This window comes from Paramisgurnus dabryanus, chromosome 1 (genome assembly GCF_030506205.2).
Source record: "Paramisgurnus dabryanus chromosome 1, PD_genome_1.1, whole genome shotgun sequence".
NCBI lineage: Eukaryota > Metazoa > Chordata > Actinopteri > Cypriniformes > Cobitidae > Paramisgurnus > Paramisgurnus dabryanus.
Genome location: NC_133337.1, coordinates 31,678,512 through 31,706,487, shown reverse-complemented (window position 1 = coordinate 31,706,487; position 27,976 = coordinate 31,678,512). Strand labels below are relative to the sequence as shown.

The following is a 27,976-nucleotide window of genomic DNA, read 5'->3' as shown; positions in this document are numbered from 1 at the left end:
ACTTTGCCATGTGCCTGTAATGGACAAATAATTTTTGAATGTCTGAAAACTCTGAATGTCTATTAGTAATGAATATAAACGGCTTTGTGGGAAAAATACCCTTTAACCTAATTATCATGAGTCAGGTATTCATTGTGAAATACACTAAAAAGTGACAGTAGAGAGCGCAATTTAACTAAAAACAGCCAGGAACAAATCCAACTCTTGTTATGTCATGTCAGGTTCAGTATCTTTAAATAATATAATTACGTCTGTCTCTATAAACCCTTTACAAAAACACATTCATTTAATAGTACGGTAAAATATTATGTCCTACCTAAGACTAGTAATAGCCTACAGGTCAAATTTAGATCATGCAAATTTGAAGTTCGTGAAGAAGTGACTTACATTGCATTACTAAGTATACATTTGGACACTTATAAACTGAAGAAATTTCTTAACTTCAATTTAAACTATTAAATTACTAATATTTAGTTGCATGAGCCTTGTTGTGGATAACTGCTGCAAATCTGTGCATGCACCTTCTGGCACCTAGAATAAGATGTTTCAGTTCAGGATCCACAGTCCCTGTCAATTTTTAGATTTTGTTTCAAAAAATGCATTTATAATGTCACCTCACAGAGGATTGAGCTGGCCACTGTACAACCTCAATTCTTTTTGTCTGGAACCATATTGCTTGTGTGTTTGGGGTTTTGTCTTGTTGAAACACAAATTTCCCTTGTATATGATTAATAGGCCCAACATAAACATTCCAATATTTTTGCACCACCATGTTAAACTGTCTTTACGATGTACTGTGGCTTGAATTCAGTTCATGGGGTCGTCTGAGGTTCAGTCGATTAACACTAGACCCAAAAATTTTAGTCTCATCAGGACATAAAATATTACACCATTTTTCTTTGGGCCAGTTGATGTGTTGATGTTCTGCACATGCCTTTTTTTAAACAATGCTGCTTTACGGGGGCTTCTTGCTCAGCTTCAATCAGACGTCTTCTGACTGTACTTACAGATCATCTTAGATCACTTTTGATCTTTCTATGGGTGATGAAAGGCTGACTTTTGCCATCTTGACTATTCATAGATCTGTTTTAACAGTACACTCAAAAAAAAAAAATGATTAATTGGATTTACTCAATAAAATTGTGAGCAGGATTTCCATCCAATATGAATGTGTACCCCTAACTCATAAAAAATTGCTTTACACAATAAAAATATATTGGGCTCTATCTCACACCCGGCGCAATGCAGCGCAATGCGCGACGCAAGTGTCATTTGCTAGTTTCCACCCTGCGCAATTTAAATTTTCACGTTTAGCGCCGCGTTGTTTAATAAGCAAATGCATTTGCGCCCCCTTTTGCGCCCATGGGCGTTCTGGTCTGAAAACGAGGTGTGTTCAGGCGCATTGTTGGCGCGTTGCTATTTTGAGGCAACTAAAATAGACTACGCCATTGACCAACAAAAACCTGGTCTAAAGTCTAAAGTCAATGGGTCAATGGCGCAATATGTTTTTTTGTTATTTAAAGAGCGCATTAGGAATATGCGCCTAAATGGGACGACAACGCGGGTTTGCTTAACACATAGGCTACATGAATGCGCAGCAGCACAAAAACGCTTTTAAATATGAAAGATTAAAGGATTGAATGTAAAAGATTATTATTGAGTCTCTTGGACATAAATTAGGACCAATTATGAGACGTTAGAAGGCACAAAGAGCTGCTTCACCTGCAGCCTGGTAAGTAAATAAATGCTTTGCTTTAAACAAATGCATCTGTTTTTAAATGTTTTTTTTTAAATGCTACCTCACGGATTTATGGATGACTCTGTACCTGTGGATATGGTGGGATGAGAAACATTTTTAAGTAATGCTTAAAAAAAACTGACGCTGTCCAAGTGCTGAACCTTGTGGAGGGCCATTTGTAAATTCTTTATCTCCTGTTTGTTACAAATAAAGTATTTTTACTGTACAAACCTTTTCTTACATACTTGTAAATTATTTTTTGATGATATTGGATAGCCATACATTTAAAGCAATTAAAAGCCTGCTTTTTTACTTCCATGACTAAAAGAAAACGGGTTTTAAAGGTTTTAATAAAAAATTATTTCAATACAAGTGAAAAACAACACAATATTTTAACATTAATCTAAAACTGGGAATATTCTTCCTCCGCTTAGTTTTTCAGTTTACAAAGTCCGTCATCTAAATAGGGATTAGACATAGCGCCAGCCATGGGCGAGGCTAGCCCCTTTTTAGGGGTGCTTCAGCACCCCTAAAAAGGAGCTCAGCACCCCTAAAACTTGGGGCAAGAAATTTAATTATTCTAAAATGTTCATTCGTCTTTGACCAGGTTAAATAATGTCCAAAACATACTCCGTAGTTTGTGGTTTAAAATGTATAATAAGGTAGAAAAAAAAGCCTCCCCCCTTAGCAAATGGTGTCATCATCTTCTACTTCTCTGTACCTGCATCGATTAGCCCGACCATTCAGTGCGAAACACGCAGAGTGAGAATCAGTTAAAAGTGTTGTGATGCAACTTTTTGTTCAAATCTTACAAAATGTTTACGTTATGTTTATAATGAGCGAGTACATCACGAATCAATCTTTCAAGCCGTGTTTTTGTCTTATAATGAATCACCATGGTACACGTATAATAAGTGTTTATTTTCGGATTATTTTAGTCCGGCGGGTACCCGCGCGCTGCGGAGTAGTACAGTACCTGGGTGACTCGTCCATAGACTTAAACGGAGAGAAGTAGCGCCGGTTACAATGTTCTTCCGCAAGACGCATGCAGTTTTGTGCGTCTCAGTGGGAAAGTTGCATACGTGTGTCTCCGTTGTTAAAGTTTATTGTATGATTTATCGTTAATTTGAGACTCATTTTAACAATCGGGAGTCATGTAAACATGACATCACGTGCGTCTTTTCTGGTCAGTCGTCATGAAAACATGGCGTTTGGAACAGAGTGAAAACAAACTACATATCACTGTATACCACCAGTAGGCTACCGGTAAGTTATGTGTGAAATCACTAACTGTCTGACGATCAAACTAGACAATTAATATTTTTTAGTTTGTCACATGTAGACTAATATGAAGGGGATAACGTTTTTAACCCTTAGTGCTGGAGTCACAAGTGTTTTGTTTTAGACATATAGTAAAGGTAATGGTTCAATTAAAGGACTGTTAAAAGAAAAGCTGCAAATTAAAAAACTATTAATAAACCTACCATATGTTGTAGGCATAAAAGTTATAAATTAGGAGATTTGACATTTTGATAAAGGCTTAAAAACGATACACTGTATATTCACATAAAACCATACCCACACTGCTGCTGTAGCCCACCTTTTGTCCTGAGACTTTAATATGGCATTTATGGCAAAAATGTGCTAGCTCACCATTAATTAGAAATAAAAAGGTTGGCAAAGAAAATGCATCTGAAAACTCATCAGATTGATGCTTTAAAATATGTTATTTTAAAAAAAATTCTAAGGGGGAGCATGCTCCCGGACCCTAGAGGGGTAATATTCTTCTCATCTTTTTCACCTCTGACCCATTTTCATGCCTGAAAGGTCTCCAAAAAAATCTTTATTTTGGAGTTAGCAGAACCAATGTTAAAATGATAGCTATTTAACAATAGACATATTATTGGTTTCTGTAGGAAAAAAGAGCGAGTGGTGGCAGCGGAGCTCATTGGTTGCTCAGCACCCCTAAAGCTCTAACCCTAGAATCGCCTCTGGCGCCAGCGCAACAGGCTTTTAAAGGGGATGAGAGCTGAGACTCTCATTGGTTTATTGCACGCCCAAAATACTCCCATTAATCATTAAAAAATAGGACCTACCCTTTTCGACCATGCGCTCGGCGCACAAACCATTTTTCCCGTCGTTAAATTAGCAAAAGTGCATTCGGACACGCCCATTTAGACGTTTCGCTGTGCGCTTTAGACAATGCGCTTTGATCGTTAAAATAGGGCCCATTTTAAAGTAACTCAATTTAAAGTAAATGACAATACTCAATTAGTTGCCTTAACTCAATTTAGTGTAGTCTGAATAACTCGATTTAGCATAGTTTGAATAACTCAATGTAGTGTGGTCTGAATAACTCAATTCTGTTATTTTATATAAAACGTTTTTATATCTTACTAATTAGCATAAGCACATGTTAGCATGCTAATAATAATAACATATGATACTTTGGATGAGCATGTGAGAAGAGACTGATCTCCAAACAGGCAGTAACACAGTGCTCATTGAGAGAAATATGTCACATCCACAACCTAACCACAAGCCCCACTCTTCTGCACGGTGGTAACCAAACACTTTGAAAAAATACAAACGCTTCTAAATCAATAAGATTAATGGACATCAAACACTATTAAGTCTTTCTCTTTACCTAAAAATGTAATTTATAACACTTAATTTAAAATGCTGGGAAATTCTTTTTCCAGAAGCCAAACTCAAAGTAATTGTGTTAACGCAATTAAAAAGAAATCAATAAATCATAGTACTTATTCATATATAATAGATATACTTATTGCTCTTAATAAGGTATTTTAAATTAATTGAACACAGTTTTATTGTGTCATTTCTAAGAAGGGCTTGAATCATTTTGTTTAAATGTGCTTTGGGTTTCTGTTTAAATTTTTAAACATTTGAGATAATTGTTTCATCCTAAACATTGCTGCATTGTGCATTGCGTTATATTTTCCCCCTTCTTAAATCAACCTTTTAATCAAATTGCGTCGTTTGTCTAAACGATGATGAAATTGTCCATTTTACTTAGAGATTCAGCAGCAGATATATTTCATAACAATGAGTGAAACATTTGCTTCCCCTTCTTCTTAATAAAGGACAAAATTGAGCAGGTTTTTTTACAGAATGAACTCATTTTCTAAATAAACTTCACAATGCTATTATTTTGATCATGACACTTTCAATAAATTAGTCTATAACTCAGAACAGTAATATGGATATCATTACAAATGGGTCTATTGTTTTTCTATTACACTTATACATCTGTAAGTTAATCATTTCCAATGACAGTATTACTGGCAGCTGTAGATTTTAATTTATGTGATTTACTGGCAACAGTTTGTTCAAAGATAAATGAACATTAAACATTGTTCAAGACTTTATACAGTATTTACAGAATTAAACTAAAATATCAGCCTCATCCAAAGCATTTGGCCATTACTGTCTCTGCAGAAAACCAAAAACACCCTCATATCAAACACACAGAGTCTATATTATTTATATACAGTATTATATTGCCAAATGTTTTGGGACACCCCTCCAAATCATTGAATTGAGGTGTTCCAATCACTTCCATGGAAATGAACTCTTAATGCTTCATCAAACCAAGATATTTTAGACAATTTAACTTTGTGGGAACAGTTTGGGGTTTGGGTTCCAACCTGACTGTACATCAGTGCACAAAGCAAGGTCCAGACACACTCCTAAACCTTGTAGAAAGTCTTCAAAGAAGAGTTGAAGCTGTTAGGGGTTGTGTACACCAAAACTTTTAAACGCGGCTGAAAACGCCTTGAGGACGCCGAATGCCAGCTGTTTTTCAGCTGAGTGCCAGCTTTCTTCCGCTCTGCACTTTGGTAGCTGTGATACTTCAGCTGCGAGCCGGTTGGTTGCTGTGGTAATGTCCCGCCCCTCCTCCACTGTGATTGGGCGGCCGTGTGAGAACTGACATTGACGAGCGGAGCTTTTCTCCCCAAGTTGAATCTCTTTCAACTCTCGACGCTCAGCGCCGAGCGCGGAAAAACCGCCGAGCGCCGGTTTTCAGCGCGGAAAAAACCCGCTAGCTGCTGGCTTATTTGAAAAACGCCGAGCTTCCATTGGAAACAATTGAAAACATGCGCTGGCCGCGGGCGTAAAAGTTTTGGTGTACACAGCCCCTTAAAGCTGCAAAGGGTGGACCACTCCATATCAAACCCTATGGAATAAGAACGAGATGTCATTCAGGTTCATGTAAATATTAAGGCAGGTGTCCCAAAACATTTGGTAATATAGTGTATCTTAGAATGGAAATATATTAATTGACAGTTAAGAACTGAAACTAAAAGCCAGAATTTGGGATGAATGTGAGGTTTAAATGTCTATTAGAGAAATATTGCGTTTGTAAGGTCTTTTTTATTAACATTAGCCTATATGCTGTTTTAGCATTGCATCACTGTGTAAAGCAGCTTGTGCAAATATCACAGTCTTCAACCTTTTTCAGGCCAAGGACCCTTTAATATAGAGAGGAGGTGCAGGGACCCCAGGACATGTATCAAATTTAGACTAGATGCTTTGTTATGATGGTTATGTTAATAAGATATTAAAATAATCAGCGCATGGAGAATGAGATTGGTCGAGCCTGGTCGAGTTCGATAAAATAATATGGTGGCCAAGAAAGCGGCTGGAGCACAAATTTAGTGTTAATAAATACATATTTTCACTTTTTACCGAAATTAGTATTGCAGTTTTCAAATATGTGATTAGTTATCAAAAAGGCGCTCTCTGTTCATATTTCAAACACGCTGCCCATGAAGTGCGTCCGAAAACGTTTCACTGAGCTGCCTTCATGCCTCCGAAGTCATTGCCTCATGAGGCAGCGAGGCAACAAGTCAGCTCCCTAAGTTTTCGAACGCAGCCTCAGTCACTGTCCGGTCTCATTACTGCATATATGTACATCTCTTTGAGTGTACTGTCTCAAACCTGACTCTCCCGTACTACTCTTTTGGACGGTTCTCTTCATTCGTTGTTGTCTTTGTGGAAGTTAAGTAAAGTCTGTTGTTGTTATTTGTGACTGTCAAGAGTGTTTGAGTTGCTATCTGTGATCATCATTATTATCATCACCGTACCATCTGCTTACCAACCATATCCTTCCTGTCTGGTGGTTTTATGTTACATGTTTTAATAAACATCCATTTGGTCTTACGTTGTTGTTCTAGTCTTCTGTGTACCATAACAGTTATACACAGTCACTGTTAACAACATATTTTACATTTACTAAATAAATGTTAACATCAAATTTCTAAATTGTATTATTAGCCTATTAATGCATTTTTCCAAAAATATTATTTTGAATTAAAATATTTTGAGGACCCTTGGTAATACCACCTCAGACCTCCACAGGGCCCATGACACCTGTTGAAGACCCATGCTATACTCCAGCTCTATATAACTAAATTATATTTACTCGTACTATATAAATACACTTACCATGTTTTATTATTCTTGAATAAATACCAACAGATGGATCAGTGCAATTATTAATAACAGACATATAAGGTAAAGGTAGACGTCAATACAGCATCTGTACAAAAAAGACTGTTATTGACGTTCTGTTCACAGTGTCAGCATGTGAAGTCAATTTTAATTAAAGCTATATTTCTAATTATTTCTCTTAAGGGTGCAGCTTAAAACAGCTTTTATTTGGTTTTAAATGTTTAAAGTCTACATTCTGGTCTGCAAAATAATTTTTTATCTAGGGCGCATTTGCTGCATGCTTCTTCTATTTAAGTAAACAGAAATTAATTTAGCCAGATTAGACCTTCTTAAATTAAAACCTTTTTGATCAGAGAATTAATCTGTAAACATTAATCTAGAAGCATGTAGACAGTAGAGCCGCTCGCCTATACGCAGAGTATGTACTATGCATCTGCTGTTTTCTTAAAGCTGACTTAATTTTTCTTAATTTACAAGAAAGACGTTTAGTAATTCTGCAAAATTGCTTGGATTTATACTGACATGTAAGATTAGCTTTGTCACATTATATTAAGCTAAAGTCCATTAACTACATAGGTAAAGATACTGAAATATAGGCTATAATTTAGAATTGCATATTTGTATAATTGTAGTTTGTGTTGCTGTCAAAATACAATTATAAATGATAACAATAGCATTTTTAATAAAGTTGTATTCATACAATAGTTGATTTTGTTTTTTAACTTAAGGGGGCACCACTGTAAAAGTCTGCTTTGGGGAACCAATTTGACCAGCAGTGGCCCTGTATGTAGACCACATGCTTAGATGATCATTTCTCAAGAAGTATATCAATGTCTACAGGCAAGCACAGTGAAAATTTACTTTTCATAACATAATTTAAAATAACACATGTTTTCTAAGCTTATTTTGATAATTTGATGCACTTTAAACTTCTTGAAGTGACAAACTATGTTTCTAAACACCAATCATTATCAAAATATAAGCCAGAATACTTCTTTAAGAAAACCGCAAACAGTCTCTTGTCCCTTTTCCAATCTTGAAATAAAATTAAATAAATAGTAAAATATATTTTAAAAAGTTGAAATTTAAAAGTGTAGTTTTTATTTCTTTAAAATGTAGCCCCATGCTCACATTCATGATGTTTTGATCACTTTCTTCTTTTTTAGCCCACAACACAATTTTAGAGAAAGAGCCCTGGTAAGGTATTTACAGTACTTGTCTTTAGTTTTTCTTTAATTTAGAGCAGTATATACAGATATTTTGGCTAGTTATCAACATACACTGTAAACAATATGTTGTATCAATAAAAAAAAAACTTAAATTGGTAACACCTAAAATATTGAGGTTTTTAAACTTATATGTTTAAGTGAAAAATGAAAGTTGAAAAAAAAAACGTTTATTTGGTGTTAACCATTTTAGGTTTTTTAGAGTTGATCCAATTTTTCATTTTTTGTGTACAGAATACATTTTAAAAATAATTTGTTGCCTTAAAATTCATCTTAAAAATAACAAAAATTTTCTTTTTGAGTCAGCTAATATTTAACTTGAATGATTTTTTTTAGGCAACCAGGTAACTTACTTTTTAAGTTGAACCAACAAATCTGTTTTACAGTTTATATTAAGCAGACTACAATAAAATTCTTACTTGAATGATTTTTTCACATGATCACACATTTGTACAAAAGAAACACACAGAAAATTTTTAAATAAACAAATCAATATATGCAATATATTAGTATAAAATATTTGTAATAAATGCAATGTAAAATAACAATAATCTAACGTAAGGACAGAGTTATACAATCAAAATACGTAAAACATGTAATTAATATGTATAGTGTACTAAAAGAAATGGTAGTATTAGCGATCAAACAGAAAAGTGTTAATGTGTCAGATCAGCATGTTTTTTATTGATAACCATCAAATTTCATTAAAGTACATATAAGTTCATGATATTAAGATTTATACCTTTCTTATATTCAGTCATCTTGCATTATTAAGTCCCTCCTTCTGAAGTAAAGTATAAAAGATAGGACTCCTCATTGACCATCACACAATCTACACTAAAGTGAAGATTTGACAAAAGGTGAGTTTTTGTTACATTAACTTCAGCAGTGTATATATGAGTGCAGATGTGTCACTTTTCCTGTCAATTCATTTTCAGATTCATCATGGCAGTCATGAGAGCTCTTGTGCTTCTTTTCTTGGTCTTTTCTGTTGAGAGTGCAGCAGGTAACCAAGACATTTACAAGATTTACCAAACCATGCAACCAATATTACAGATTGAATTTCCATAAAATTCCTATTAAATGTTCCCATAAAACTTTGAAGAAGTGTGACTTTAGATAAAAGGATAACAGTAGCAACATTTAAATTACGTATACACAGAAACATAAAACTGATAATGTGACTTAATATTATATTACTAATATTTTATTCACTGTATAGCTCATCACTGCCATCATGGATGGACACATTTTGGTAGGCATTGCTACAAATTCTTCTCTGAGTCAGTTAACTGGGTCAGAGCTGAGGTACAGTTATTGAGTTATTTTGTCTCCTGTCATGATCCAAGCTAAAACCGATAAGATTTTATATTTGCTATAATCTCTCTCTCTCTCTCTCTCTCTCTCTCTCTCTCTCTCTCTCTCTCTCTCTCTCTCTCTCTCTCTCTCTCTCTCTCTCTCTCTCTCTCTCTCTCTCTCTCTCTCTCTCTCTCTCTCTCTCTCTCTCTCTCTCTCTCTCTCTTAGAAAAACTGTCATTCCATTGGTGGAAAACTTGCATCTGTGCGCAATACAGCGCAAAACAACTTTCTCCTGAGTATTGTGCCTGCTAACACACGTACTTGGATTGGTGGCCATGATGGTGAAATTGTAAGTCATTTTGCTCTAAAATGCATACTCACTAGTCTAAAAGGAATGTTTTAATATAAAACTAATTTTTGGTTCCATATATACAATATTTCACATTTTATTGTTACAATATAAATGACTGAATTATATCATTAATGGAGTGTGAATATATTACTAAACTCTTTCTAGTGACTCTTCTCACTCATTAGGATGGACAATGGCTGTGGACTGATGGATCTCAATTTGACTTTACCAACTGGTGCCCTACAGAACCTAACAATAATGGTGGTCCCGAGAGCTGCCTGGAGATAAACTTTAGCAGTAAGAATGTCTCCTATCATTATTGTTTTTATTAAAATCTTAACATTTTATTAGCCTGGTTCTACCAGTTGCTCGTTTACTTCATTGTAGGCGGGTTCTCTGTTAAAGTTCAACACTTTTGGATCTGCCCAGAGTCACTCCGAATCTGCCATAAGCAAATGCTAACGTGTGGTCGTGACGTATATCATGCGCCGAAACCAGACAGAAACAACAAGTCCGAATGATCAGACCAACAAAACTTAGCAAACATTGTTCTTGCTCCGGCTTTAACTTCTGTATATTCGTCAGTTTTGCAACAACGGTCCATTACTGAACTACAACTCAAACTGACGCACAACATCAACGTCATCGTTCTCAGCCACTCCCTGTGCTACAAAAATTTTATTTCTCGAAACACTAGAATAGACCGAAATCCAAGACGTAGTACTGAAGGAAAATGAAATTGAGCGGAAGCGCGTAGGAGGGCGCAGCCAGGCTAACATTTTATAGCATTTAATACAAAATAGGCTAGTTTAGTTGTCAGAAAATGTTTTCAAAAATTTTGTTATGCTGCAGCATGATAGGACAATTGTTAAAATTCATTTTTATCTCTAATAATTTTTATTCATTAATCTACACTCAGTACCCCATGATGAAAAAGTGAAAAATGACATTTTAGAAATATATGTAAGCAATAACGTACGAGAGGCGGCCCCTTCAGCCGTTACTTATTCACGATACAGCACTTGTCTCGAGTACCTTATTGCTTTTATAAAACGTTTGACAAAACAATAGAATCACGCACATCCAAATTAAATGCGGGTGCAGGATCAAATCAATAAATAAGTAACAAAAGAGAAGGATCCGCGCAAGGCCGGCGCTAGCTATAGGCAGAGTAGGCAAATGCCTAGGGCCTCAAGCTTGGACAACCCAGTCTCACCCCATGTCGTCAATATTTGACGACACTTGACCATTCGTCAATATGTGACGCGGAGGGTATACCTTTCGCGTCATTTTTTGACGAACTGGGGACTTCAATACTATTACGTCCGTTGCATTCTCTTCTCCTATTTTCTTACCAATTTCGCGTCGGTTTAGGGTTAGATTTACATAATGACATCCCTACCCAAACCTAACTCTAACCCCAACGCCAGGTGACAACTGTTTCTAACCCCAACACCAGGTGACAACTGTTTAATTTCGCGTACACTGTTTAATTTCGCGTACACTGTTTAATTTTGCGTAATCTAACCCTAAACCGACGCAAAAATGGTAAGAAAATAGGAGAAGAGAATGCAACGGACGTAATAGTATTGAAGTCCCCAGTTCGTCAAAAAATGACGCGAAAGGTATACCCTCCGCGTCACATATTGACGAATGGTCAAGTGTCGTCAAATATTGATGACATGGGGTGAGACTGTGTTAGCTTGGAAGGGGGGCCTCCATAACTGCTAAGTCCATGTGCGCTGGTCTGACAATCACTACTGACAGCATTAAATAAAGTTTTAAGTTGAGTTCTACTTTATGCGGCGCCGCCGCCGCAAGAATTAAGTTTGTATTTAAAAAGGTTTGTATTTAAAGTCGAACAGCAAACAAAACTGGCGTTATCTAAAGTAAACTGTCTGTATATCTTTTAAGTCCTCTACACTTTATTTTAGTTTTCAAATCATGAAAGTAGTTTGTCTGTTTAACTTCCAGTGGCAGCTGATTTGTATGGATATTTAAGGTAGTTTATAAAAGGTATTGCAATAGTCTGATAGATAACTTTATACTGTATATTGGTTAAAGGACAAGTTCGGTATTTTAGACTTAAAGCCCTGTTTTCAGATTGTTTATGGTCAAATAGAACGGTTTTGACTGAAATTTCGACATTTTCGGCTGCCCTGAGAATTTTCGCGTGTTTGTGTTTCAGCTCAGACCTCTACAATGGGTTTAATGGTGCACTGGAACAATCCTTCCTAAAATGCATTAAACTTTCGTTCACAAAGACGTGAAACTCACCGAGTGGTCAGGGGTGTTCACTGGTATGCTCACACAAAAATCGCTCCAAAAGACGCATTCCAACAGGTTTTATCGTAGTTTTTACCAACTCCATTGACATGTATTAGATGTGCTGTGAGGTACGGTATTACTCCGCGCCGGGAACTTTGTTTCTATTCTTGCAATTGGCAAAGGCGGATTAGCGCCACCACCTGGGCTGGAGTGTTTATTATTCAAGCTCTAGGCGGAAGAATGTACGGGTGTGAGGCGTTTGGAAAAATAGGTCCACAAGTTAACAACGAATGCTAAAACAGCTGTTGGAAAGCATCTTTTGCAGCGATTTTTGTGTGAGCATATCAGTGAACACCCCTGACCACTCGGTGAGTTTCACGTCTTTGTAAACAAAAGTTTAATGCATTTTAGGAAGGATTGTTCCAGTGCACCATTAAACCCATTATAGAGGTCTGAGCTGAAACACAAACAAACGAAAATTCTCAGGGCAGCCGCATGTGTCGAAATTTCAGTCAAAACCATTCTATTTCACCATAAACAATCTGAAAACAGGGCTTTAAGTCTAAAATACCGAACTTGTCCTTTAAGTAAGAGGGAAATTCTTCTTTATACCAAGATAAAATAAAAAACAATAAAAGTTGTTCACCTGTAATTTTTTTACGGTTAGGGTTTTTGCAATGTACTGTTTTTTTTTATTTTACTCTTTGGAGAAAGCAAAACTGTTATCCTGTGTTATCACAAAAAGGTGGTGTTTTTAATAAATGTGACTGCCTTCAAATTTTTAACACATGTGGTTTTGCATAATTTCTAATTACATTTTAGCATAAAGTTAATCAATTTGTTGATAAAACTTAATAAAAAGTAAAAGTAATGGGGAAAAACATGTTTAATAACTGTAGTGCTCATCTGATTTCTTACGCAGTAGAATAACACGTTCTCACATTATTCTGAAAATTAGAGGGGTGTGAAGGGCCTCCAACATAAATTTTGCCTAAGGCCTCCAAATATCTAGAACCGGCTCTGGATCCGCACACCAATAAGCTCCCTTTCGCATATTTTATTGGAGTGACGTTTCGGGTCTCTACAACCCTTCCCCTAGGTTTTATAAAACGTTAACCACACAATATTAAAGTTAAAAAATTGGGGTAAAACGGTCTTAGCAGTGGTTTATTGTGAATAAAGCACAGCTATTGACCAATCAGAATCAAAGATTGGAACTAACCGTTTTATAAGTAAATTTATAAAAAGAAAAAATTGAAATATCTCATTTACATTTAAATATTTAGGCCCTTTGCAACAACAGCACTTGAAATTTTGCTCAGATGCCTCACATTGCTCTTGATCATTACTGAAATGAAACGCCTCATTTATCCACCAGTGTGGTAAATTAAATTGATTGAACATGATTTGTGAACACATAAACCTCTTTATAAAAGTCCTGACAATGCATATCAGAGCAAAAATCAAGTGAAAAGGGTCTGAAAACTTTCTGAATGCACTGAATATATTTCATTACTGTTTTATGATTTTTTATATTCAAACTTCAACAGTAATGATCAGTACTGATTTTATTTTCATCTTATCCCACAGGTAACCGTTGCTGGAATGATGCACCCTGTTTAGCCACAATGGGCTACATTTGTGCCAAACCTCTGAGATCATGAAAAATCAATCTGTTTCAGAAGTACTATGATTGTACTACATACCTATATATTTTTTTCTAATCTTATCTTTAAAATATCTCTGAAATTATCTTTAAACATTACTGAACCTTTCTGAAAACTTCTTAAATCAATAAAAGCATTTATAAAGCATTGTTGTGCATTGTGGAGTTACAATTTAGTCATATGAAAAGTACTGGTTGTTTTTACACTTAAACTATATCAAAAAAATATTTATTCATATCTATGTTTAAACAATTTTACCTTATGACACTAATATCTGATCATACTTGTTAGACAGCTAGTCTGCTCACAGTTAAGGGCATTAAAAACGAGCAGGGTTGCACATGGTAAGGTTATTTACGAGTGAACATGGGTCTTAACACATTACAAAGTCGGGCATTCGGCAGAGATACTATGAGGGCAAACTTTTTTGACTTTAGAAGTATTTCCAATAAGTTCATGAAAATGTATTAAAAACATTACACATTCAATTCCACATCAAAGCATTAGCCAACTTTACAAGTATATCTTTCTTTTAAAAGGAATAATTGAATATTAAGCTGTTCAAAAAAATAGCAGTGTCGAAATTTCTTAAGATTTTTTATTTTTTTTTATAATTATTTTTATTGGATTTTCATTTGTAATACAAAAAGAACAAGACATCTCACAAAAGAAAAAAGAAAAAACAAAAACAACAACAACAACAACAACATACAGCTCAGATTCTAAACAAAATATGACAAACCCATACATAACAGATTAGAGGAAAAAGAAGGGGGGGGGGTGTATATGAATATGGCAAACAAGTTAAATGTCTAGACATTTACACCATTACAATGTTCCTTGTAGTATAATTGGGTAAAGATGAGGTTCCATATAGTCCAGATATAGAGTCCACACTTTATGAAACAATGCTTGTTTTTGATGTAATATAAGACGCTCTAAGGGAATCATTTCAAAAATTATCTTATGCCAACCTTTAAGTGATGGAGACTTATCATTAATCCAATTTAGCAAAATATTTTTTCTGGCAGCAAAGGAAAGAATATTATACAATTTCTTGTTAGCAGATGAGACTATGCATTTATTAGGTATACTCAGTATCAGTAAGATTGGGTCAAAATCCAGCTGCTTATTAAAAATCTTTTCCATTTCCTCCATCACCAAACCCCAATACCTTTGCCGTTTGTGACAAGACCACAGACAATGTGTTAAAGTGCCTACTTCAGTTTTACATTTTAAACACATGGGCGATAGAGAGGAATTAAAAAATGCCTGCAATGTGGAGAAATATGAAGTCTATGTATGATTTTAAATTGTATTTCTCTCATACGTGCACAAAGAGATATCCTCTTAGCATAAGACCAAATATCATCCCATGTTTCATCATCAATATCAATAGCTAACTCTTCCTCCCATTTAGTTTTGGTAATCTGTGTATCAGTAGAAGAAATTAAACACATAGCACCATAAAATCTTCCCAAAGACATTTTTCCCGAAGATAAAAATAATAACCTTTCAATAGAAGATATCTCACAGTTTGTAACAAGTGTTGTGTTAGTAGTAATATAATGTCTCAATTGGAGGAATCGAAAAAAATCATGTTTAAACAGCTGGTATTTCTGAGTTAAGTCCACAAATGACATCAATTTATTATCTGAAAACATATCCCCAAGCCTAGTAAGTCCCAAATCATACCAACGTTTAAAATCATCATCCAAAATTCCTGGGGTGAAAATCCGGATTGTTTAATATTGGGGTGAAGAAAGAAGTCAATTTAGATCTACCTTCAAGCCTACAGACTGATCTCCATGCTTTCAGAGTATTAACTATAATTGGGTTATTATATATCTCTTTCATGTTTTGAAAGTTTTTAATTTCTTAAGATTTAAGTTCACTTTAACTATTAAATTACTAATTTACTAATTTAGTTCAGTAAGCCTTGTTGTGGATAACTGCTGCACATCTGTGTCAAATCAAGTCAACCAACTTCTGGCGCCTACACTGTAAAAACTATTACTATTATCTACTCAATATTTTTGGTGAAGCATTTTTACACTTAAAAAAATTTAGTAAATTTGAAAGCTATGGAATCGATTAGATTTCACAAATCACAAATTAAATTGAGTAGATGGAATCAAAAATATAAAAGCAAATCAATAAAAAATCCCAGTGAAGTCTACTAAAAAATTGAGTTGATATCATTAAAAATGTTACTTAGATGTAGCTGAAAATTTTGTGAATATTATTAAACTAAAATTAATTATTTTTATTTACTTAATGTTATAAATTTATTTCATACTGAACCATCAATTATCAATGATAAACAAAGCAATTTGTATTCGTTATTTTATTGAAAATGGCAAACATTGTACATGTTACAAAAACAATCAGCTGAATAAACTCTGAGAGGTCTCTCAAATTCACAGCATGCAGAATCAACACCTCTTGAACCCAGACAGGTGGACCACCAGCACCTGCAACAAAGATAACTTTATTTAAAGGCTGTCCGCTGTGACTCTGGACGCTGCCACAGAGCGCCACTTGGTTTAACATTAAAATAACACATTTGTTTCAAATCTGTAACGATTTACAAAGGCTACGAATGCATATTTTATATCTGGAAGTAAACTTTGTCTGACTAAACTCGCGCTATTTAATGCGAACGTCTGGTGCGGTGTCAGAAACTGTGAGTTGTCCTACACGAGATGCAGCGCATCTCCACCGGTGTGCGAGACCCTTAACACAAAAAAGGAAAATAAAGCATAGGCATATGGAGTCGAGAGAAAATTAATATAAATGTATATAAGCGTGTGAGTTCTGTAAAGCTCTGTTGTGTTATTCCGCTTCCATATGAAAGGTCTAATAAGTCCGGGTGAAGCGAAACTGAGGACCGGATTTCGGATCGCCTGACTATCAGCCACTACAGATTTACACGTGTTTGTCTACACAACCACATTATGCAGTAATAAAACGATCAGAAATGATTATTTTACACACATTTCAAGTAGCACAGCTGTGTTAATACTTTAATACAGAGGCGCTGTTTCTTCTGCTGCTGATTAAAAAACCGTTGGCTTTGTGATTTTTAAATTTACATCTGATTTAATTAATTTTTTGCCTACATTTACTAAAATAATACAATCTAATAATGTTTCACCAAAAATACTGAATAAATCATAGTTAAAGTTATGCATGAAATTTACTTTTTGTTGTTGTTGTTGATGTTAAATACCTATGTTAACTTGAAATGAGCGGTTATAATAGTTTTGAAAGCTAAAATATATAAGTGTGACATTCTCAAATATATTGATTCAAATTTACAACAAATATTAAGGATATCTATTAGAAATAATCTGTTAGTTAAATACTTATTTTATTTGATGTATACAACTAAATAATATCTGTACATTTTACACACAAATATATGTTTATTTTTTTAGTCATTTATTTTGGTTTGTCTAACTCAAAAAAATCAACTTAGTGACATAAAGAGATTTTATTAAGTTATTTTAATCATTTATTTTAGTGATATTTACAAAGCCACTGAATTATTTTTTACAGTGTAACAGGTATTTCAGGCCAGGATCCACAGTTCCTGTAAATGTTTAGGTTTTGCTTCAGGTACTGCATTTGGGGAAGAGATCAAAGGATTGGGCTGGACACTCCATACCTCAATTCTTTTTGTCTGGAACCAAGATTTTTTGTTGAATTGTTGTCTTGTTGAAACACCCATTTTAGGCAACATAATCTTGTCAAGTATTCTGATGTATTCCAACTGATCCATGTTCCCTTGTTACAATAAATGGGCCCAACACGGTAGCATGAAAAACATACCAATTCTATGATTTTTGCACCACCATGCTTAACTGTCTTTACAGTGTACTGTGGCTTAAATTCAACACCCGGGAGTCACCTGAGGTTCTGTGGATAACCTCTAGAACAGAAAAGACCAATTTTACTCTCATCAGGACACAAAATATTCTGTCATTTTTCTTTGGTCAAGCTGATGTGTTGATGTGATTCTGCACGTCTTTTTTCAACAATGCTGCTTTACAGGGGCTTCTTGCAAAAAGTTTCAATCAGATGTCTTCTGACTTTTACAGTACTTACAGATCATTTTAAATCATCTTTGATCTTTCTAGGGTTGATGAAAGGTTGAATCTTTGCCAACTTGACTATTCATTGATCTGTTTTAACAGTAGTTGCTTGTTTTATTCCATGTGCTTTGGAATTTTAAAGCATTTGACATCATTTTAGCTGAGCATCCTAAACTTTGCTGCATTTCTCCCCTCTCAAATCAACTTTTAATTAAATAGATTAATTGTTAATCTATGCAAAGGAATATTCAACTGTAAATTCAGTATTATAAACAATATGATAATGGTTGTCACTCACAATACAGTAATGTTAACCTATGACATAGGAAGTGATGCAAATGATGTTTTTATAGCAATATGTTTAAAAACATTGAGTGTAGATGGTGAAGAAGTTATCCTGCTTTTTGTTAAATTATACATTATTTACTAAGAAGCATGAAGACCACATGCTCAGATGATTATTTCTTAAGAAGTATATCAATGTCTACAGTCTAGCACAGTGACAATTTACTTTTCATAAGATAACACACGTTTTCTAAGTAACTGATTATCTAGATATGCTTATCTAAAACATACATTTATTTGTCTAGCAAATAGATCACATGTTCAGATGATTATTTCTCAAGATATATTATTGTCTACAGGCTACAGTGAAATTTCATAAGACGGCAAACGTTTTTAAATAATAAAAGTTTAACTGACTTAGGCCTATCTGTATATGCACTTTAAACTACAACATACATTTATTTGTCTAGCAAATAGATCACATGTTCAGATGATCCTATTAATTTAATCACCTATTAATTTTCACCCTACAGTCACAAATAATGTTGGAGATAATGTGATGCACTTCTAACTTCTTGAAGTGACAAACTAAAAAGTTTCTAAACTGCAATCATTATCAAAATATAGTTTAGAATATTCATTTTCGAAAACCCCAAAACAGTCTATTGTCCCTTTTCTAATGTTGAATGCAAAAAAATGTAAATAAAAAGTGAAAAATATATTTAACTAAAAGTTCAAATTTAAAGGAAAACCACCAAACACTTCCATGTTTTCCCTATTTAAAGACTGTTACATGAGTAGTTACACGAGTAAGTATGGTGGCACAAAATAAAACATGGGAATTTTCTAAGCGGAATAAAATGGGAATTATTTTTTGGTGGAAGAGCACTTAGTTTGCAGTACTTCAACCTCGACGCACAGTAACAACATCACTCCTGACTATTGCCCCTCTCGCTCAAACTTCCGTCAATATTACTGCAATATATAATTTTTTTTACAGTTTAGAATAAATTATAAATGTCATTGCATTACGAAAAAAACATTGACTTGCAGAGTGTTTGTCTTTAATATGTGCTAATAGTTCACGCAAGTCCACATGTATGTTGGCAGGTTATCAACTTTAATTTAATGAAATCATAAATGTAATTAAATTACCAAACATATCCAACCAAGTGGCATTTATTTTGGAAAAAAAATACCATGCAAACACACTGTTACGTTTCGCTGCACTAACAAGAAGGACAACGAGATACAAATAACACTAAATCTTTAATACACAGATGACGATGATACATACAGTTAACACGAGACAAGAGCCAACAATGGAAACACAGATGAAGGGGAATTTATACACAGAATATATCAAATGAAGAAGGATGGTGATGAGGCAGTCTGGAGCAGGAGCCAGAGACCAGCTGGAGGGAAGTCGCCGGCGGGAGGAGCATCTCTACCCACCCTGAGACGGACAATGGGGATGACAGGCTGAAGGGTGTGTGCCTGGGCGGAGCCGAGCAGCAAGAGAGCCCGGGGGGAGCCGAGGATCCGGAGGGCCAAGGTGGAGCCGTTGGGTCAGCCGACCGAGGTGGAGGAGGGGATCCAGACGTCCGTGGTGGAGTCAGAGCGAGGGAGCCCCCAGGTGAAGTCAGACGGAGGGAGGAGCCCAAGTGAGCTGGTGGGACGACGATGGACCAGGGTGGAGTCGGAGGGGTGAGAGAGCCTGGTGGAGCTGATGGATGGGTGGGACCCGACGGAGAGGAGAGAGGAGTGACCTGAGGCTGATGCCCAGATGATCATTTCCCAAGAAGTATATCAATGTCTACAGGCTACACTGACAATTTACTTTTCATAAGAAGACACACCTATTCTAAATATTAACAAGTTCAACTGACGTATCTAGATAAGTCTTATCTTCTTATGATCATATCTTAATTAAAACATACATTTATTTTACAAGCAAATAGACTCCATGATTCTAGTAATTTGATCACGTTCTTCTTTTCACTCTACAGTCACAAATTTGAAGACTTGAAACTATTAGAACTTCAGCTAGATTTTTTAAGCATTGACTTAATATAGGCTAATTCACTAATTCACCTGCTCATTAAGTCTTAATGATTAATTGTAAACAGGGGTGCTGTAAAGGGGGGGTAAACAATGACAATTCTCGGGGTCCACGAGTAAGAGGGGGCCCAGAGAAGCCCCCAAAATTGTGGTGCTAAAAATATTTAATAGTAAAAATGATTAACTTTAAATTATTCTATTTGCTGTTTCCTGGTATAAAAAAATGTATTTGTTTAGGAAACACAAACGTCCGTGGGCCCCTTTCCCCCCTCTCAATTAACATAAAATGGTTCAGTAATCTGCCAATGGGGTATGCAAAAAAATCTTGAACATTTTTCTTAAACACTAAATTCAAGAAAAATTCAAGAAAAATTTGCTTACCCCATTAGCAGATTTTTTAGCTTGTTTTATGCACAAAATCCCTTAAATGTAATATTTTTGGTCTAAAAACTAGACTTATTTTCTTGGGTCGTTTTGCTCAAGAAAAACCATCTTAATTTAAGAATTTTTTGATATTTTACTGAAACAAGAAAAAATTACTAAGAATTTTTTTTCTTGAAAATAGTTTTTTGCAATGCATAAGTTTAAATGTTACGGTTAAAATGACTGCTGGTGGCCGTTCTAGTGTTAAAAGTGCATGATAAGGGAACTCAATTTTCTCCCCATGTTAGGTCAAGAAAACGCTGGAAAAAATAACAATACACAGTTTTAGTTAAACGTTCAACACTGCAAAAATTGACTTTCTTACTTAGTATTTTTGTCTTGTTTTCAGTAGAAATATCTAAAAATTCTTAAATTAAGATGCTTTTTCTTGATGAGCAAAATGACCTAAGTAAATGAGTCTAGTTTTATGACAAATTAATATACAATTTAAGTGAAATTGTCCTCAAAACAAGCAAAATGATCTGCCAATGGGGTGAATTTTTTTTTTTGAAATAATATTTCTTTTTTCTTAAACACTTAATTCAAGTAAAATTTTCTCACCCCATTGGTAGTCAAAATACCATAAAAGTGCACGATTTTATGTAAATTAATATGAGAAAAGTCTCAGCTGTGTTGGGGGCCCTGTCAAGATTCTTTTCATAGGGCCCAAAAACCTTAGCAGCGCCCCTGATTGTAAACAAACTTGGCTTGCTGTCCTCAAAGAGACCTCTGAACTTGAGCTCTGAACCCTCAGAGAGTGCGTTTACATGCAATTATGGCATCTTACGCCAATTATGCTTAAAGGGCACCTATTGTCCGATTCACGATTTGGTTTGTAATTGTGTATTAGTACATGTTAACAATATGCAGAAGGTACAAGGTCTCTCTCATTTCCCGCGCTTCTCGATTCCGGCTCCGCTTGCATCTTCATCTTTGCCCAGCTCTGTGAATCTATCAAAATATCCAATGCCAGAGTCCAAAAAGCCCTGCAGGTTTTATTCCATAACGCGGAGACCACTGAATCATTCTGCCGAGAGAGAGAGAGATGCTTCTGATACTGTTGTCATTTTCAAGTTTTTTTCACCAAACCGCATCTCCGCTATTTTAAGGAGTACCCGACATGTACTCAAGGATTTTTTTTAACTCCTCAAAAAGAATAGAGAAATGGTGACGGCCCTAAAATCAATGTAGATATATATGCATTATAGTCCTAACACGCAAGTGTTAATAAAAAATGTAACTGTGTTTTTACCAAGTAGATCTTATTGGCTTTATCATTTTAAAAGTAGATCACCACACAAAAAAGTCTGGACACGCCTGTCCTAGGGTGTCCATGGCTAATTCAACAACACCCACAGCTCATTTGGGTAACCGGAGAAGTCAAGAGGTGGAGTTCTCGATGTATGACAACCTGTTTCCCTCAACTACCTCTGGTACGTCTCACATCACCCTCCGTCGTTCCTGTATGTACCACTTCCATAGAAAGTCACTCCACTCACACCCCTCCTGCAAAGTCCCTATCCTGGTCACCCTTAGCAACAGATGAAAATTTGAATACTGCATTCACCAAAGCCTCTGTCTTATGCCATCCAAATCAAAGGTGACGCATCCATGACCCTATACTCCATCCATGTGCATTCTTCTCTAGAAAGTGAAATCCGGTGGAGGTCAATTACAACATCGATAACTATAAACTTCTTGCCATCAAGCTTGCACTTGAAGAATGGTGACACTGGTTGGAGGGTGATCGGTTTCCATTCACCGTCTTCACTGATCATAAAATCTCCAGTATCTCTGAGAAGCCAAACGGTTGAACCCTGTCAAGCCCGCTGCCTTCACAAGGTTTCAATTCATCATCACTTATCGTCCTGGCATGAAGAACAAGAAGGCGAACGCCTTATCTCGTATCCTACACTCGAATAGGAAACCAAGTGAATCCTGCTCTCCAACCTAGTGATCAGTCTTATCCAGTGGGCAGCTGAGGAGCCGAACGACGAACCGACTGAAGAGCCTCCGCCAAGTTGCCCACCTCAAGCACAATACTTACAACAGGATCAACCATTCATCAACTTATACTTTAATTTGTAACACCTAAAAAAGTATGTTTTTTTTCCAACTTATGTGTTTAAGTGATAAATATTTAAGTGAAAAAAAGTTGAAAAGCTTACATTAGGTGTTACCATTTTAAGTATTTTTAAATTGATCCAAGTTTTTACAGTGTACAGTATAAATTATAAATGTCATTGCATTACATTACATATCCAACCAAGTGGCTTTAATTTTGAAAAAAAAAATTGACTTGCTTAGCATTTGTCTTTAATATGTGCTAATTGTAGACGTGAGTGCACAGGTTGGCTGGTTATTTACACATACAGTAAGAAATTACATATGGCATTGCATTACATAACACATCCAACCAAGTGGCATTGATGTTAAAAAAAAAAACAATACAATGCAAACACTTTTTAGGCAAAAGGTCTGTCTGTCTCTAAAAAAAGTTGGTTCAACTTAAAAAGTTTATTGCTTGCCTTAAAATTTCGCACATTAGTTGACACAAACAGTTTTACACAAGTTTTTTTTTTTTTTGAGTCAACTAAAATTTTTAATTTTAAGGCAACCAGGAAAAAAAAAATTTGTTGAACCAACAAATCTCTTTTTACAGTGCATATCAAGCAGACTGCAATAAAATTCTTACTTGAATGCTTCTTCACATGATCACACCCATTTAAAAAACTCAAAATTTTGAAATAAACTTAAATCAATATATGCAATATATTAGTATAAAATATATGCAATAAATGCAATTTAAAATAACAATAATCTAACGTAAAGAATGAGTTATACAATCAAAATACATAAAACATGTAACTAATATCTAAATATACCGAAAGAAATGGTTGCATAAGTGATCAAACAGAAAAGAGCTCATGTGTCAGATCAAGATGTTTATTTTGATAACCATCACATTTCATCAAAGTACATACAAGTTCATGATGTTCAGATTTACCTTACTTATCTTCAATCATCTTGTTATTGAGTTTCTCCCTGTGAAGTAAAGTATAAAAGATAGGACTCCTCATTGATCCTCACACAATCTACACTGAAGTTCTGAAAGTGAAGATTTGACAAAAGGTGAGTTTTTGTAACATTAACTTCAGCAGTGTACATATGAGTGCAGATGTGTCACTTTTCCTGTTCATTCATTTTCAGATTCATCATGGCAGTCATGAGAGCTCTTGTGCTTCTTTTCTTGGTCTTTTCTGTTGAGAGTGCACCAGGTAACCAAGACATTTACAAGATTTAACAAACCCTCTAACCAATATTACAGATTAAATTCCCATAAAAGTACCATTAAATGTTCCCATAAAGGAGTGTAACTTTAGATAAAAGAATAACAGGAGGAACACTTAAAGCACTTCTACACTGAAACATAAAACTGATAATGTGACTTATATATTATAATTAAATATTATATTACTGATATTTTATTCACTGTATAGCTGAAGAAGACTGCCCAAATGAATGGACACCTTTTGGTGTGCAATGCTACAAATTCTTCTCTCAGTCAGTTAACTGGGCCACAGCTGAGGTACTGTTATTCAGTTATTCAGTAATTCAAATTGTTAAAGGATACTCAACAACCTGTCATGAAACTAAAACAGATTAGATTTTATATTTGCATTAAAATAATCTCTCTCTCTCTTTAGAAAAACTGTCAATCTATTGATGCAAATCTTGCATCTGTGCGCAATACAGTGGAAAACAACTTTCTCCTGACTCTGCTTGTGCCTGCTGACACACGTGCTTGGATTGGTGGTCATGATGGTGAAGTGGTAAATAATTTTGCTCTGAAATGCATACTCGTTAATTTGAAATTATTGCTTTTAATATAAAACAGATTGTTACAATATAAATGACTGAATTATATTATTAATGGAGTGTGAATATATTAGTAAACTCTTTGACTCTTCTCACTCATTAGGAAGGACAGTGGCTCTGGACTGATGGATCTCAATTTGACTTTACCAACTGGTGCTCTGGAGAACCTAACAATGGTGGTGGTAAAGAGAACTGCCTGGAGATAAGCTATACTAGTAAGAATAATCTCCTATCATTATTGTTTTTATTTAAATCTTACAATTTAATGCATTTATTAAATAAGCTAGTTTAGTTGTCAGAAAATGGGCGTTCATTACACTGAGATGCCTTTTAGAAATGTCTGTAAATTTATTAAAAAGAAAAAACTGTATTAACATAAGTATTTAGACCCTTTGAAACAACAAACCTTGAAATTTTGCTCAGATGTTTCCAATTTCTCTTGATCATTGCTGAATTGTTTTACACCTCATTTATCTACCTGTGGTAAATTAAATATATTAATTCAAACTTCAACAGTAATGTTCACTATTGATTTTATTTTCATCTTATCCCACAGCTAACCGTTGCTGGAATGATCAGACCTGTTCAAGCCCAACGAGCTACATTTGTGCCAAACCTCTGTGATCATGAGAAATCAATCTGTTTAAAAAGTACTATGATTGTACTGCATGCCTATACATTTTTCTGATCTTGTCTTAAAAATCTTTTAAATATCTCTGAAATTATCTTTATAGATTACTGAACCTTTCTGAAAACTTCTCAAATCAATAAAAGCATTTATAAAACCAATCTTGTGCATTGTGGAGTCATAATTTAGTCATGTAAAATGTACAGGTTGTTTTTACATTTAAACTAAATCACACAAAAAAAAACAATTTCTTAATATCTGGATCATGTTTAAGTAAATGTTACTTAATGGCACTAATATCTGATCATACTTGTTAGACAGTTAGTCCTACAGTTTAAACTTGCTGTCATGCTTCAGCTTTTCATTATTCCACATAATCATTTCAAGACAAAAGAGAAACATGCTAAATAAACTGTAAAACAAAAATTATGATGGATTAAAAGTCTCCCTCTCATGTTATGAGATGTCACAAGATGCACGTGTGAAGTTTAAGATCATAATGAGATCATGAGTCAAGTCATTCTGCTTCCAAAGTACTCTGATTACTATATATATATATATACATACAGTATCTATTTGTACATAAAGTATATGAAACTGTTCATAGTTAAGGACATTACAAACAAGCAGTGTTGCACATTGGCAGGTTATTTACTGGTAGTGAATTTGGGGCTTAACAAATTACAAAAACACATATATAGACACTGTAACATGATTCATTTCATTTAGTATAAGAAAAAAAATTAATCTTCCAATAAGTTCAGTTTATAGTTATTGAGATGAGAAAAACACGAAGGTATATATATTATATTTCTGGTTCTTGAATCTGATTGGCTAAGATCCCTTCCAGCTGTGTTATACTTTACTCAGGGGTGGACTTACCCATTAGGCATAGGTCAGCAATTGCCTTGGTTAAAAAACTGGTTACAATATAAAACACTTAATTATTCTGTTTTATGAAGTACTGACAAGAACAAAGTCCTGTAATAAAGCGTGTGCTTGTACCGCAATAAGATTAAATAGAAGATCAATAGTATATAAATATATTTTTATTTACTTTAACCTCGCTTAATCAATAACATAAATGTTAAATATGAATAAAATAAACAAGTAATAGAGTCATGAGACCAAATACTGCTGGTTTGATAAACCATAAACAAATAAATATTTCATTTTTTACCATCAAACATGGATACATCAGAGACAGGGATGTAGCACAGATCAGGCTGTGGTCAGCAGAGAAAGTGAACACTGATGTTCTCACATCTGAATCTTTCTAAGCAAATGGTCAAATAGTTGCTATCTTTACTAATATACTGCAGATTGGAATATTATACATATTTTTTTTTTTTGAACTTGTGTCGTCAAACTGTTATAAAGGCAATATCGCCTATAGCCTCGTGCTTCTGGCCCCATAACAGCTGTGATAATACAGAGCTATCACACTCCTACTCGAGTGATATGCTTAAATATACATGACAAAACAGACGGTTGTGTACATTTACATTTATACATTTGACAGACGCTTTTAAGCGACTTACAGTGCATTACAGTGTTAAAATTTTATAAGCATGTGTGTTTCCTGCAATCAAAAACATGACCTTGTGCGCTGCTAACACAATTTATATCTGAGAATGGAAAAATATTAATAGATGGTTAAGAACTGAAACTGAAAGCCAGAATTTTAGATGCATTTGAAGTTTAGATATCAGAGCAATATTGCACATGTATGGTCTTTTTAGCTCATGCTGCTCATATTGCACATCATTGTGTAAAGCAGCTTGTACAAATATCTTCAGGTCAAGGACCCATAGAGTGGAGGTGCATGGACCCCATATTTATTAAATGTGTCATTTCGTGTTGATTATGTGTTCAAATAAGTAAAAGGGACAATACAGCTTGTTACGTTCCCATGACACTTATATACACTGTTGATTTTGAATATACTTGTTGAAGAGTTTTAATCAACTAACATTGTTGAGAGTTTCTGAGTTGAAGCCCATTTGAAACTTTATTTTCTTTCCTGAACTTTTTCTTCTGTTTACCTGGAAGCCTGTAAGGAGGTGGGTGCCCACTTTTTCTTTTTGTATTACATTTTCTCCTGTTTTTTCCCTAGTTAGGGATGCAGAGTTTTTTTGTCTTTTATTTGACATTTTCTCAATAAATTAGCAGATTTAATACCCTTAGGTGGAGGGTTTTGTTTATTATTTTGGGCTAAAACCCCTCCTGATGTTTTTTGTTTGCTTCCACTGTTTTTGTTACTCCCTTTTGACATTAAATGATTCTGAACATTTAATAAAATGCTCCTTTTTGTTTTCCAAATGGTTGTTTGTATTAATTATTTTTAAATTAAACTCTTTAATTTATAAAAACTCAACTATCAATTATCCCCTGGATTACTGTTACTGAAATTAATTCCAATAGATATCAGTGCAATAATCTTTAACAGACAGATAAGATATAGATGTCAATTCAGCATCCGTACAAAATGGACTGTTGTTGACGTTCTGTACACAGTGTCAGCGTGTGAAGTCAATTCGAATGTCAGCTATATTTAGGGGTCAAGCACCGAAGGTGC

At 34.7% G+C, this 27,976-nt stretch overlaps 2 protein-coding genes across 2 annotated transcripts in view; both read left to right on the top strand.

The window, feature by feature from the left end:
• The window catches only part of LOC135779080 (ladderlectin-like), a 37,053-nt gene extending 11,494 nt beyond the window's left edge, over nucleotides 1–25,559 (top strand). Inside the window, exons 3-6 of the mRNA XM_065289735.2 lie at nucleotides 24,392–24,480; nucleotides 24,599–24,724; nucleotides 24,874–24,985; nucleotides 25,327–25,559. Of these exons, the coding sequence (XP_065145807.1) occupies nucleotides 24,392–24,480; nucleotides 24,599–24,724; nucleotides 24,874–24,985; nucleotides 25,327–25,394 (395 nt within the window). The 3' untranslated portion in view covers nucleotides 25,395–25,559. The remainder of the gene's footprint in view (nucleotides 1–24,391; nucleotides 24,481–24,598; nucleotides 24,725–24,873; nucleotides 24,986–25,326) is intronic.
• On the top strand, nucleotides 9,306–14,090 carry LOC135779084 (galactose-specific lectin nattectin-like). The gene is made up of 5 exons (XM_065289738.2): nucleotides 9,306–9,445; nucleotides 9,662–9,747; nucleotides 9,965–10,087; nucleotides 10,276–10,387; nucleotides 13,949–14,090. The coding sequence occupies exons 1-5, from the start codon at nucleotides 9,346–9,348 to the stop codon at nucleotides 14,020–14,022; spliced, it is 495 nt and encodes a 164-aa protein (XP_065145810.2). The 5' UTR covers nucleotides 9,306–9,345; the 3' UTR covers nucleotides 14,023–14,090.
• Nucleotides 25,560–27,976: the final 2,417 nt, after the last annotated feature.

What these genes read in the sequence shown, in the direction of transcription:
- LOC135779084 (XM_065289738.2), top strand. Translation starts at nt 9,346, where the DNA reads ATGTGTCACTTTTCCTGTCAATTCATTTTCAGATTCATCATGGCAGTC. An exon ending in GTGGCCATGATGGTGAAATT is followed by an intron (nt 10,088 to 10,275) that starts GTAAGTCATTTT and finishes CTCACTCATTAG; the next exon opens with GATGGACAATGGCTGTGGAC. An exon ending in CCTGGAGATAAACTTTAGCA is followed by an intron (nt 10,388 to 13,948) that starts GTAAGAATGTCT and finishes CTTATCCCACAG; the next exon opens with GTAACCGTTGCTGGAATGAT.